The sequence below is a fragment of the Thalassophryne amazonica genome, chromosome 20 (assembly GCF_902500255.1).
Source record: "Thalassophryne amazonica chromosome 20, fThaAma1.1, whole genome shotgun sequence".
NCBI lineage: Eukaryota > Metazoa > Chordata > Actinopteri > Batrachoidiformes > Batrachoididae > Thalassophryne > Thalassophryne amazonica.
In genome coordinates, this window is record NC_047122.1 from 60,654,541 (window position 1) to 60,668,274 (window position 13,734).

At 45.2% G+C, this 13,734-nt stretch overlaps 1 protein-coding gene across 1 annotated transcript in view; it reads right to left on the bottom strand.

The window, feature by feature from the left end:
* Nucleotides 1-6,304: 6,304 nt before the first annotated feature.
* Nucleotides 6,305-13,734, bottom strand: part of LOC117501573 (SNF-related serine/threonine-protein kinase-like) — a 30,093-nt gene continuing 22,663 nt past the window's right edge. The window contains exons 5-8 of the mRNA XM_034160480.1: nt 11,828-11,969; nt 9,665-9,877; nt 9,292-9,426; nt 6,305-8,488 (exon numbers count right to left, since the gene is read on the bottom strand). Of these exons, the coding sequence (XP_034016371.1) occupies nt 7,174-8,488; nt 9,292-9,426; nt 9,665-9,877; nt 11,828-11,969 (1,805 nt within the window). The 3' untranslated portion in view covers nt 6,305-7,173. The remainder of the gene's footprint in view (nt 8,489-9,291; nt 9,427-9,664; nt 9,878-11,827; nt 11,970-13,734) is intronic.

Here is a 13,734-nt window from a genome sequence, read left to right on the forward strand (position 1 = left end):
TCATGTGGCTTAAGAGATTGTTTTGGGTTGGCGTCTTGGTGTTCAGCACATACGCTGCATGACCTGCAAACTCTTTCGATGTCGTCATTCATTTTAATCCAATAGACACTTTCTCTTGCCAGTCTACGTGTTTTCTCTATACCTTGGTGTGCTATGTGTAATTGTGTGAGAATGTCTGCAGTCATGGTGTCGGGGATGAGTACCTGTCTGCCCTTGAAGATGACTCCTGACTCCGTGGCAAGCTCGTCTCTGAAGGACCAGTATGGATGTAGATCTTTGGGTAAGTCTTTGATGTTTTCAGGCCATCCCCGCTGAATGAGTTCTGTCAGTGCACGGAGCTTTGGATCGTCAGCAGTTTGGTTGCGTAGAGTGTCTTGCTTTTCAGGTGAAAAGTTGAAAATGGCGATGGTGTGCCTCTCTGGATCTTCAAACTCTGTGTCGATGCCGTCTATCCGTTCATCCAGCTCGATGTCGCCGTCGTTCTCGGGGTTTGGGAGTCGACTGAGGGTGTCTGCCAGGACCATTTCCGCGCCAGGTCGGTACTTCACCTCGTAGTTGTAGCCTTGAGTCTTGATCAGCATACGCTGGAGTCAGGGTGGTGCAGCATGCAGTGGTTTCGAGCAGATGATGGATGACAAGTGGCTTGTGGTCTGTAATCACAGTGAATGACTTCCCATACAGGTAGGTATGGTATCTCTGCATTCCATAAACAACTGCAAGCATTTCATGTTCAATGTTGCTGTACCTGGATTGGCAGTCGGTCAGGGTCTTTGATCCAAATGTGATGGGTCTGTTGTTCTGCACCAGTGCTATGCCAAGGCCTTTCTGTGATGCGTCTACTTCCAGTGTCAGAGATGTGCTGGCGTCGTAGTATTTCAGACATGCGTCCTCTGTGATGGCAGATTTTAAGTCGTCGAAGCATTTTTGGTGGTCAGCTTCCCATATCCACATAGCGTCATTTTTCAACAGTCTTCTGAGTGTGTGCGCTTTCTCTGCAAACTTTGGTATGTATGTGGCAAGGTAGGTTAACATTCCCAAGAATCTGTGCAGTTCATCTTTGCTTCGTGGTGTTGGCATTTTCTGAATGTCTCTGATCTTTGCAGGGTCTGGTTTTATGCCACTGTCTGTGTACGGGTTGCCAAAGAATGAAATGTTGTTTTGCTTGATGACACACTTATCACTGTTGAACACCATACCTGCCTCTGCAGCACGCTCCATCAGCGCAGTCAAGTTTCTGTCGTGCTCCTCTTCATCCTTCCCGTAGATTACAATGTCGTCGGCGATGCTGGCCATGCCCTGAAGTCCTTCCAGGATTTGGTCCATCTTGGCCTGGAAGAGATCCTGAGACACACTCAATCCCAATGGCAAACGTTTCCAGCAGTATCTGCCAAAGGGGGTGCGGAATGTTGTCAGGATTTGTGACTCTTCATCCAGATGTATGGACCAGTACCCTGCTTTTGCATCCAGCTTACTGAAGACCTTTGCGTTGCGAATCTGGGATTCAGTTCCTCCACGGTAGGTATTTTGTGTGGGCATCTCTTCAGGCTGGCGTTGAGCTTTTGTGGATCAAGGCATATGCGCAGGGATCCGTCTTTCTTTGTGCTGTATGCAAGGCTGGAGCACCAGTCTGTATGGTGTTCTACTTTCCTCAGGACATCTTGTGCAACTAGCTTGTTCAGTTCCCCTTGGAGCTTGTCTTTGATGTGGATGCTGCATTTCTGTGGTGGGTTGATAAATGGTTCAGCATCAGGGTTCAGGATGAGTTTTGCAGTTCCTTTGAAGTTGCCGATTTGGTCGAATTGGTTGGGGTATGCTCTCATGAGATCAGTACAAGTGCTTACTTTCAAGTGTTTTGGCTTTTCTCTGTCTTCCTTAATGTTATCAGTCTTCCTCTTTACAGTGTCCACATGCAGGGTAACAAGGTTAAGCAGTTCACTCGTGGGTAGTCCAATGACAACAGGCCCTGGTACATTCACAACATAAACTTGGCGTTTACCCATCTGGAGTCCTTGTACTAACATGGGATGTTGATGGTTCCATAGTATGGTATTTCGTGTCCACTGTATGCTGACAGCTTCATGTTGTTGTTCTTCAGGCGTTGGTATGCAGCTGTGTCCTTGCCGTACATCTGCATGAATGTGTGCAGAGGAAGAGTGTTCCCAGATGCCCCTGTGTCGATCTTCAGCCTAAGTGTGTGTCCTTGGCCAGGTACGTCGGGTGGTCACACGTTGAGTGTTGTGTAGGCTTCATCTCTAGGTGGTTTGCTGCTGATGCTGTGCATGCATTTTTCGCTTATGGTGATGGAATGGAACTGTTGTTGGTAGATGTTTTCATCCTCTGGGTCCTCACAGTCAACTCAATCAACTGTGGCTCTATGGTGTGGCTTGTCTCTTCTCCTGGCTGCCCGGTGCTTGTTGTAATGTTTGTTTGGTGGTGGACAGGGCTTACTTTTTCTCTGTGGAGTGGAGCCTGGCTTCTGTTGATGTTGGTTCTTCCTGCAGCACCTCGCCCAGTGTCCCTTCACGCCACACGCAGAGCATTCATCGTTATAGGCAGGGCACTGACGCGGTTGATGGCTTCTGCCGCAGTTCTGACATGCCCGTCCTCGGTGTATGGCGTGAACCTTTTCTGCAGTAGTCAGGCCCAGCTGGTTTAACTGCTCGTTGCCTGCTGACAGCGCTTCCTATTTTCTTCCTTCAGTTAGCACTTCAGCCAAGGAGTAGCCTTTGGGTTTACTGTACAGATCGTTTCTCAGTGTGTCGTGTGGGGTACTGGCTATTATGAGCTCAATCAGACGTTCACTCAGTTCCTCGTCTGTGAACTGACATTTCAGCGCTAGCGTCCTAGCTCTGGTAACAAAGTCGTCAATCGTTTCATCAGACCTCTGTCTGTACTGCATCAAATGAAGTCTGTGTATTCTGAAATTCACGTTTAGTTTTAACTGACCTTCGAAAAACTTCCACAACTCCTCTGGTTTCTTTTTATTCTCTTCACTGAGTCCACTCGCGTTAAGTCTCTTTAGGCCTTCATCTCCAATCCTTTGGCATATCTTCCTAGCTTTCTTAGCTGCATCCTCTATCTCCTCATCCTCCAGATATAGACACATTTTCTGTTTGAAAAGTGAAATAGCCTCACTCAGATCCGGGTCGGACCAGTTCATTGTTGGCAGATGAAGTCATTTTTTTTTTTTTTACGTTTCTCTGGTCTCGAGCTTGAACTGTTGCAACCAGCCACTTAGCGTTAGCTTGATCCCGCTGAATGGTGTTGTTAGCGATCTTTTTCCGCTGCCACCATGATGTGTTATTGAATACATTAGGTACACAATGATGAGAAGTCTCGGAGATAAAGTTGCCGTTGTTTTAACTCAGGTACTGACTGACGTAGAACACAGAACATGCAGCGTTATTACACGGGCCCTGTTACAGTATAGATTACTCCGCGTAAGTGTAATATAGTCCCATAACAACATATCACAACAGACTTTTGACAGGAAGCAGAAAGTTCGACCACATTACACCCATTTTGGCGTCTCTTCACCGGCTTCCTGTCCCAGTGAGATCAGATTTTAAGGTTCTGCTACTAGTCTATAAAATTGTTCACGGACTGGCACCTCCCTACCTAGCTGACCTAATTAAACCCTATGTACCAGCCCGGGCTTTGCGTTCTCAGGGTGCAGGACTACTTTGTGTCCCTAAGGTGAATAAGAAGTCTGCGGGTCATGGAGCTTTCTCTTATTCTGCGGAATGATCTCCCTGTGTCAATAAAACAGTCAGACTCTGTAGAGACTTTCAAGTTCAGACTTAAGATGCACTTATTTTCCCTTTCGTAGCATACTGGCATAGTATAGTTCTATGCTTTTTACTCTTTTAATTCATTTTACTAGGAAACTGAGCGTGCTGCAGCCTCAACTTTACCTAAATTCTGGTTCTTTTAGTGAAGCTTAGGGCTAGTGGCCGGCGATCACCTTAGTATTTCTTGTTGTTTAATGCTGACAATTTATACAGTATTTCTTGTCTTTCTGATGCCTGATTCTGTTTTTTCTCTCTGTTTAAGGTGCAGCTCCATCCAGAGATGGGAGTTGTGGTCATGTTGGCGATCCTCCTGTCCTGTGCGCCAATAGCATTTCTTGTATATTCGTCCATGAATTGTTCTGTGAATTGTTCTGTAATTTATGTTTTGTAGCATGGCCCAAGCAGAGGGTCACCCCTTTGAGTCTGGTCTGCTTGAGGTTTCTTCCTCAGAGGGAGTTTTTCCTTACCACTGTTGCTCAGGGGGTTAGTAAGGTTAGACCTTCCTTGTATGAAGCGCCTTGAGGCAACTCGCTTGTGATTTGGTGCTATGAAAAATGAAAATAAATTTTAAAAAAATCCTCTCAATCCATGGTGATGTAAAACTCACCTGACCTTAGTCTGTGAGAGTGACACTGGTGTTTCAACAGCTTTCAGGTCATGGCACGTGCCAGTTACTTAGCTGCTTGCTTGTTAACCCTGAGATACTTGAACTCCTCCACTTGGGGCAACAAGTCTACCTTGACATACACAGAGAGGACACTTTAAAAAAACAAACAAAAAAAACAAAACAAAACACTGTGGTGTCAGATCTTACAGGGGTTTTGTCTGAACCTCTGAATAAGTATCAGCATCTCGAATACATGAATACACCTCGTTTCATCTTTAAACAAAACGTTATCCAAACAAGCTAAGAATCAGACCATAAAATGACTTCATTCACACTTTTTAATTTAATAGATCTCTGTCATATACAATATGCTCGAAGACAGACTTTTTTTTTTGTTTTTAATGGCACATCTATGTCTGTTGTACATTTGTAGTCGCTGGTATTGCTGTGAGGCTACAATAAAGTGACCTTTAGATTGTTACTTACATACAGTAGGTGGACTGACCTCAGTGGGCGAGAATAAGGTTGCTACAGCAAAAACACATGCACTTTCAAGTTATATTCTCCACTACGGCTGCTCTAACATCCAGTTACACAGACGACAAAGGAGCAGGTGGTGTTATTTTCTGCTGAAACCCCTTAGCTGATTTCGTTTTTGGAATATGCTACAACAGTGGCTACCGTGATCCTCGGAAGCTACAGGATGTGCTCGGTTTGGGTTTCACCCAGCATCAATAGGCTGTTTTGTTTTTCCATACCCAGAGGTTATATTGTGCAAAAATCTTAAAAATAATAATAATAATCCCCAGTTGGCAGCATGATGACTTAGTGGTTAGCACTGTTACCCCACAGCAAGAAAGTTGTGGGTTTGATTCCTACTTGGGGTCTTTCATTGTGGAGTTTTGCGTGTTCTCCCTGTGTTTGTGTGGGTTCCCTCCGGGTGCTCCGGCTTCCTCCCGCATTCCAAAGACATGCAGATTAGGTGGACTGGAAACTTTAAATTATCCGTAGGTGTGAATGTGTTTGTTTGTATTATGTGGCCCTGTGACAGGCTGACGACCCGTCCAGAGTGTATCCACCTTACACCATGACTGCTGGATAGGTTCCAGCCCTCTGTCACCCTTAATTGGAGTAAACTGGATAATACCCAGTTTGCTTACAGCAAAAGGAGCCAAACTGTTCTAATCTTCCTTTTGTAATTACATATGGAGTTTCATGTAAATATACTCAAAGTCCCACAATTCTGTTTGTGCATATAAAATCTCAATGACTATGAGCAACATTTGGGCCTTAAAAAGCCTGGTTTACACTTCCGTGACATGTCACAGAAATTCTTATCTAGAGAGCTGTTGGCCAAAAGAGACACACCCACTGAGTTGGTCTGCAGTCGGTAAGATGTTCACGCATTGAGACATTTTTAGACAGACTGCTCACCCATTGCATAGCTTCTGCTCCACCTCCCTGAGGGGGCGTGGCCAGATGCAGCTCCTTTAATTAACAGCACAAATCCTCTTATATCACGTCAGTGACTGCTAATTTTAGCTGCTAATTCTGTGGGGTTTTTTTTGGTGAAAATATGTGCAACTGTTGAATTTCACCCAACCTGGCAATAAAAGCATTTACAGCTCTGGGTTCAACCAAAACCTGGAACATCCTGTAGACATGACAAGTAATGGTGTGCATTAAGGATAGAGTATTCATGTTTCGGGAGGAGCTCGGAGTCGAGCCGCTGCTCCTCCACGTCGAAAGGAATCAGTTGAGCTGGCTCACGCATCTTTTCCGGATGCCCCCTGGATGCCTCACTGGAGAGGTGTTCCGGGCACGTCCCATTGGGAGGAGGCCCCGGGGAAGACCCAGGACACGCTGGAGGGCCTACATCTCTCGGCTGGCTTGGGAACGCCTTGGGGTTCCCCCGGAGGAGCTGGGGGAGGTGTGTGTGGATCGGGAGGTCTGGGCGGCTTTGCATGAGCTGCTGTCCCCGCGACTCAACTCCGGCTAAAGCGGAAGAAAATGGATGGATATTCATGTTTCTACTGCAATACAACTTTACCATCAATACCACAGGTACAGTGTACTCTTAAGGTTATTTACATATGTACAAACTCTGGCATGTACTCGTGCAGAGGCGAACAATTTCTTTCAGACTGCCGTGCAGAGTTTATTCAAGATACAAAAATAAAACAGTGACGGACTATAAAATGCCATGTGCAACCCTCACGCTGATGTGCCACTACACCCTGTGTTCTTGATTAAAAACAGCCATAAATTAAACATTTCAGTCAGAATAAAAAGACAAATTAATAAAAATATTACTCCAAAATAGAATTAAAAATGACCGTAAAAAAAAAAAAAAAAAAAAAAAAAAACAGCATCAAATTGGAACAAAAGACAACATGTAACATGAGACGTTTCCTTTTATCAGCTTATCAGAATGAGCGTGCATGTGGAGGCGCACGTAGTGCATGTGGAGGCGCACGTCGTGCACGTGTTGGTATGTTACGGCGAGGACATGAGAAGGGAGCGCCTGCCTTTAGCGAAACCAAAGGAACAAAATACCCACATACTTGTTGTGGCGCTTGGTCTCCGTCACCATGGAGACCAGTTATGTCTCTAAATGTGCAACGTTGTCATATGGACCTCCACTCATCCACCAAAAGTGTTAAATGTGACAGCAATAAATACAAAAAAAAAAAAGAACAATGAACCCGTAGATTTGTCACGGCCTGTTCAAACACACCACACGGGGAGCGTGGCGTGGCGCGGTCCGTCCATGCATTAGATGACCTGGCAGCAGCTGTGGGGGCTCGGGGTGCACAGCAGACCGTCTTTGGGACTCCGGTGGATGTTGACAGACAGAGCTTTGTCACTCAGAGGCACCTGCAGCCCCTGGTTCTTCATGTTCCTGTGGTTCTCTCGAGCCAGGTCCAGCTCTCCCAACCTCAGGGTCGCTGAGCAGGTGCCGTCCAGCAGGGGATCCACCAACAGGTCTCCCAGTGGGGCCTGGTGGTGGTAAAGGTTCCCCCTGGGCGATGGGCCACCCAACAGTAAGACCTTATCCAAGCTCCCGGTGGAACCGCCCATGCACATTCTCCACATGGGGCGGTCCTGGGCGTCGCCTCCAAGACCGCCATTGCCACCTCCCCCTCCTCCTGTCAGGTTGTGGAACTGCGAGCTCAGGCACAGGCTCATTAGCTTCAGGCTTTCCACCAGGCCACTGGCAGCTTTGGCTGAACCCTTCCCTTGACCCGCAGGCGGATTGGAACAAGTGGTGGGACTCTCCTGCTCGGCCCCCTTTTTTGCCTTCTCCTCCTTCCTGTGGGACCTTCTTTCTCTCTCTTTCCCTTGTCCACCCACAGCTGCCGTATCTCCATCTGGTTTCTCTTTATTATGAGTTGCTGCGTCATCATCGCTCGTCTCAGAACTGGGCGTCAAAGTGATGATGGGTGTTACTATGGCAGGAGCTTTGGGAGAGGACGTGAGCGGTGATGGTGACGATATTCTAGAGTTCAGATTGAGGCTAAGGCTGGGTTTGGGTGGACCTAGTCCACCCAGCTCCTTCTTCTCCTCATCTCCCTCATCTTCTTTCTCTTCCTCGTGGATATGGTTAAGGATGGGAGCGCTCATACGAGACGTCAGGCGATTACCAGAAGACTCTACAGACGAGGGCAATGAGGAAGAAGAGGCTTTACAACGGAGCACCACCTGAGCAGGTAGTGCTGAGGGGGACAAGCATTTCTCTTCTTCATTTTCTTCCTCGTGTTCTTCGACACTAAAAAGTCCGGGACTGCGGCGTTTGCGCGGCCCCGCGGGGGCCAGAGAGCACAGCCTGAGGGGGTTGGGCTGCTGGGTGTTCCCCAGAGGCCTGAGCGCCCTCTCCTGGTTCTGCCGTGCAGACTGCTGGATGGATGATGAGGTGCTTTTGTCCTGCTGGTGACTGAGGTCCAATAGAGCGGTTTTGGGCCTGGGACCTGTGTGGAGGCTCTCAGCGCTGCGGGCAGGAGACTGGGGCCCTCCTGGATGAGAGATTGGAGGTCCTCCCAAGCCGTTATTAACATCCTGATGAACATCCACTCTAGTGGGCCAGGACTGCCTGTGATGGCAAAAATAACATAGTACAACATGTTTTAGTGGATTTTAGGTTGATCTTAACACACCTTGTCACACCAAACCAACAAGTCCAGATTTGACAATTACAGTATTTTCCTGACTACAAGTTGTGTGTGTTTGTGTGTTCAAATTAGTCTTGGAGGTCCTGTGATTTACATTCGGAAGAGACATATATAGAGACATATATATACATATACACACACACACACACACATACATATATAAAAAAATACTGCATTATCATCTGTGGCTACAAGATGGTGCCATCCGCATGTGTGACAAGCTGCTCCTGTATACTAATTCACACTATGGAGCAAAAGAAGCTCCATATGAGAAGAACATTCTTTGACTTAGAGAATGAGAACATTTACAAAAATCATGCTCTCAAACTGAAAGCCTCTTCTTGTTTGAACTGTATGAGACAGAAGAACAGGTAAAATGGTAAGTCAGCACAGGTAAGTCTGTCATCTTTTTTGCGTTATAAATTACACACATTTAATTATACTGCACATTTACTTCAGCTATGACAGTTTTAGTGGCCAAAAGAAACTTCATTCTTATAATTACTATTTTTTTGCCTTTTACATTTTTCCCCACTCGTTAGCTTCTGATCGTTAACAATGCATTCTAAATAAACAATGCACCCATTAAATAAATTTTGCTTCTTGGTACATGAAGATGCAACATCACATTTCTAAAAATAAATGTGACATATAGATTGATGCGGCTTTTATATGGTACAGAAACTCTGGGGTGGGAGGAATATCCAGTTTTCTATGTTTATACCTGAACTGGGCCTTGCTGGGACTTGGTGATCGCGTCTGGTTGTGCTGTTCCTTTTCTTGCCGCTCTCTCAGCATCCTCTCAGCCAGCAGAAAGTAGGTAGAGGTGATGTTGTTGTACTGATTGGACTCCAGAGCGCTGCAGAGGATGGTTGCAAAAAGCATAGGAGCACAAATGAGTGGATCAGTGCCAAAGCCTGACCGAGAAACTCAAAGACACAGATGTGAATTAAACTGACATGGTAGCAGCTGAGGATTAACGGCCATCTGCTTGCAATCGACAATGGAACTTTCAGCTGTCATACAGAATGACTTTAAGTTACAGATTACACCAAACAGCTGCGCTGCTTATACGCGACAGTGGCAGTCACACATACTTGGTTATGCTGTCTCGGTCCGCGATGCCCCCCAGCACCATGCGTTGGATGATGCAGCCGTGCTCTTCGTCCGACAAGCTGCGATGCGACACCAGCGGCGTGGACAGCTTGGTGGCCGGGGAGGGGTCGACTCCTTGGAGCCACTCGTGGGCCTCGATATGCTCCAGGGACGCCCGTTCCTTAGGGTCCCTCTGCAGCATCAGGCCTATGAGACTGGACAGAGACAGTCCTCAGTGTTCTGGATTCATAAAGAAGTTCCACTCCGCCTCTTGATGCCGATCGGGCTCAAAGTGTCATGATACAGGCCCAACATTTTTGGAAACTTTTGTAGAAAGTGATTCATTCATTAAATTGCTTACAGGGCAATTATCCAGGTCCACCCTATAATTTGAGAGAGTCCACTCCAGGGCAGATTGTGACAGGGCAGGGAGTGATATATGGGGGTGGGGGTGACATAGGCTATTGAGCACTTTAGTAACAGTAGTAGTGGTAGCGGTGGTAGTAGTAGTAGTAGTAGTAGGAGTTAAGGAGAGAGACATTTTTGTGCTGCAGAACAGAGCCAAACTTGGCACACATATATTCTGACATATGGGGGTGACAAAGGCTATTGAGCACTTTAGTAACAGTAGTAGTGGTAGCGGTAGTAGTAGTAGGAGTTAAGGAGAGAGACATTTTTGTGCTGCGGAACAGAGCCAAACTTGGCACACGTGTTCTGACATACAGTAGTGTTCAGAATAATAGTAGTGCTATGTGACTAAAAAGATTAATCCAGGTTTTGAGTATATTTCTTATTGTTACATGGGAAACAAGGTACCAGTAGATTCAGTAGATTTTCACAAATCTAACAAGACCAAGCATTCATGATATGCACACTCTTAAGGCTATGAAATTGGGCTATTAGTAAAAAAAAAAAAGTAGAAAAGGGGGTGTTCACAATAATAATAGCACTACTATTATTCTGAACACTACTGTATGGGGGTGACAAAAGTTATTGAGCACTTTAGTAACAGCAGTAGTGGTAGTAGTAGCAGTAGTTAAGGAGAGAGACATTTTTGTGCTGCAGAACAAAGCCAAACTTGGCACACATATACTCCGACATATGGGGAGTGACAAAGACTATTGAGCACTTTAGTAACAGTTGTAGTAGTAGTAGTAGTAGTAGTAGTTCAGGGGAGAGACATTTGTTCTGCAGAACAGAGCCAAACTTGGCACACATATACTCTGACATACGGGGAGTGACATATGGGGTGGAGGTGACATAGGCTATTAACCACTTTAGTAACAGTAGTAGTGGTAGCAGTAGTAATAGTATTTAAGGGGAGAGACACATTTGTGCTGCAGTACAGAGCCAAACCTAGCACACATAAATCTGATTCATAAATCAGATGGTCACCCCCACCCCCACATGTCACTCCACATACAGGGAGTGACGTGGGGGTGGGGGTGACATAGGCTATTGAGCACTTTAGTAACAGTGGTAGCGGTGGCAGTAGTAGTTAAGAGGAGAGACATTTTTTGTGCTGCAGAACAGAGCCAAACTTGGCACACATATACTCTGACATATTGGGGGGGGCTGTCTCTTCCTGAGACAGCTTTAGTGGCACCCTAACAGTTCTCTGGGATCCGGGGTAGGTTGGAGGTGATAGCTTTGCCTGTGAAGATGAAGTGTTCATTTCAGTCTCTGAATCAAACCCAGCAAAATCAGCTCATAAACATGAGGCTTCTCAAACTGCCACCAAATCCTACATACTGTAGCTTTAAAAGTACCAGATTAAGGTGGTTAAAACTGTAAGGTTTGGTGCGTTAATAGATTATATGCCAATTAAGATTCTTTCAGAATAAAATTTCTGGGCCATTTTATGGGTTTCATTTTGAGCCATGTGCTCTTAAAGAAAGTTCTCCTCTGAGTGGTTCACGCCTGTCATTCTACAGTATCATTTATTCCCATTTCAGCCCTTTGCTTCTGCAGCGTGTTGCTCATAAAAACAGAGAAGATTTTAAAGAAAGCAACGCTGCGCCTCAAGCAGAGCAACTGACTGCGGCACTGAGCGAAAACGAGAAGAGAAGAGCGGCCGCTCCTCTCTCACTCTCTCTGTCTTCACACTTCTTTAAACATGAAATATGCAGCACCTGCACGGCGCGCCGCCGTTCTTATATACTCACTCTCTGCATGCGTGGGAGATCTGCGTGGGCACCGTGTATTTACAGTCCATGATCATGGTGAGCGTCTCGCTGTCGTTAGCCTCTTGGAAGGGGGGCTGCCCACACACCAGCATGTAAAGAATCACCCCCAGACTCCAGATATCTGCAGAAAGAAACACACACACACGGGGAGTGGAACTCAAATCCTACTGTGTGCACATAATACCTGAAAATATTTCACTTCAGATGGTCACAAATGAAATCAGACAGAGAGGATAAACGGAGCAGTCTTTGCTGCTCAGTGACCTAGATTAAAAAACAACAGGCTGCCCCCCCACCAGTTCAAAATGAAGCATGAATCATATCTGATCAGAGCCATTTCCATAAATATGCACAAGCTTAAGGACACAACTGTGTAACCAAGGATGAGGCGCTGCACCGCCGCCTGCAGCACGCTCAGTCTCACACACACACACACACACACACACACACACACACACACACACACACACACACACACACACACACACCTGCAAAAGTAGGTGAACATGTTCATCCCTCAAAGCTTCATGCAAATGGCATTTATAGTGGAACAGCTGCACTGGTCTGAATGGGCATTTTCAGAGAGCGACTTTTAGCTCTGAGCACTTCGTTTCCACTCCGATCAACGGTGCGTCCCACTGACACACATTCTCGTCACGGCGAGATGAGACAGCAGCAAGAAAGCACAAAGATGCCGCAGACAACTTTTTGACAACTGCGTCTGGAAGAATAAGGTTTCTTTTTTCTTCCCTCCCCACATGCTTTAATTGATGCCAAACACATTTGCACAGTCGCGTGAATCTCCTTGAATTATTTATATTTGCCCCTCTGTTTTTACAGAAAAATAATCAGGTGCAATGTTTGAGGTTTTTTTTTTGTTGTCCTATCTACCAGGAAAAAACAAAAAAAACTAGAGCACCACAGCCAGAGCGCAAACCTCTGCCAACACTAGTTTCCAATTCCATAAATTTTTACCTCTGAAGAAACTTTCAAAGTCCTGTTAGAAGTGTCTTTTCATAAGCTAAAATATAATACAAAATATAGATCAAAATGGCTTTTCAATGTTAAAATCAAATATCTGCTAATCTGCAATACACATCAAACTTAGTCTATTCATTGAGAGTGTCAGTTTGCACCTCATTGTCACAAATGAGAGTGAATGAGGCACTTTTGATTGAGATATAATGCAAAATGTACATCAAATGGGCTTTTCAATATTAAATTCAAATGTCCAGAAAATCCACAATCCGGATCAGATCCAGATCAAACTTTGTCAGGTGATAGTGAGTGTCAGTCTGCACCTCACTTTCAAATATGAGAGTGATTGGGGCACGTTTGATTAAGATATAATGTAAAATATACATTAAATGGGGTTTGCAATGTTAAATTTAAATGGTCACAAAATCTGTAATCTGGATCAGATCCAGATCAAACTTTGTTAGCTGATAAAGGATACCATCCTACATAATGTTCTCAAATATGAAAGAAATTTGATCTTTTTTGACAGAGTTATGGATTTTTGGACTTTCATTCAATGTTAAAGATAGGGATTTATCTATTTTTCAACATTTTTCCTGACTTTGCCCTTTGACCTTGAAAATTTAATCAGTTTTTGCCTATCAAGATATGAATCTTCAATAAAAATTTCATAACAATATATGAAAAGTTGTAGGATCCAGGCTGTTCACAACCAAAACAAACAAACAGGGGCAAAAACAAAAAAATCAAACAACTCTCCGCATAATCAGAGTTTGTTACATCATCGTATTAAAGAAAAAGTCAGTCCTGATTCCACAGCATGAAGGAGACAAGACACTATGACTCCCCCAGGATGGGACACCAGTCCTACGCAGGTTACTTCCCCAAACAAGACCGTTTCCCATTGA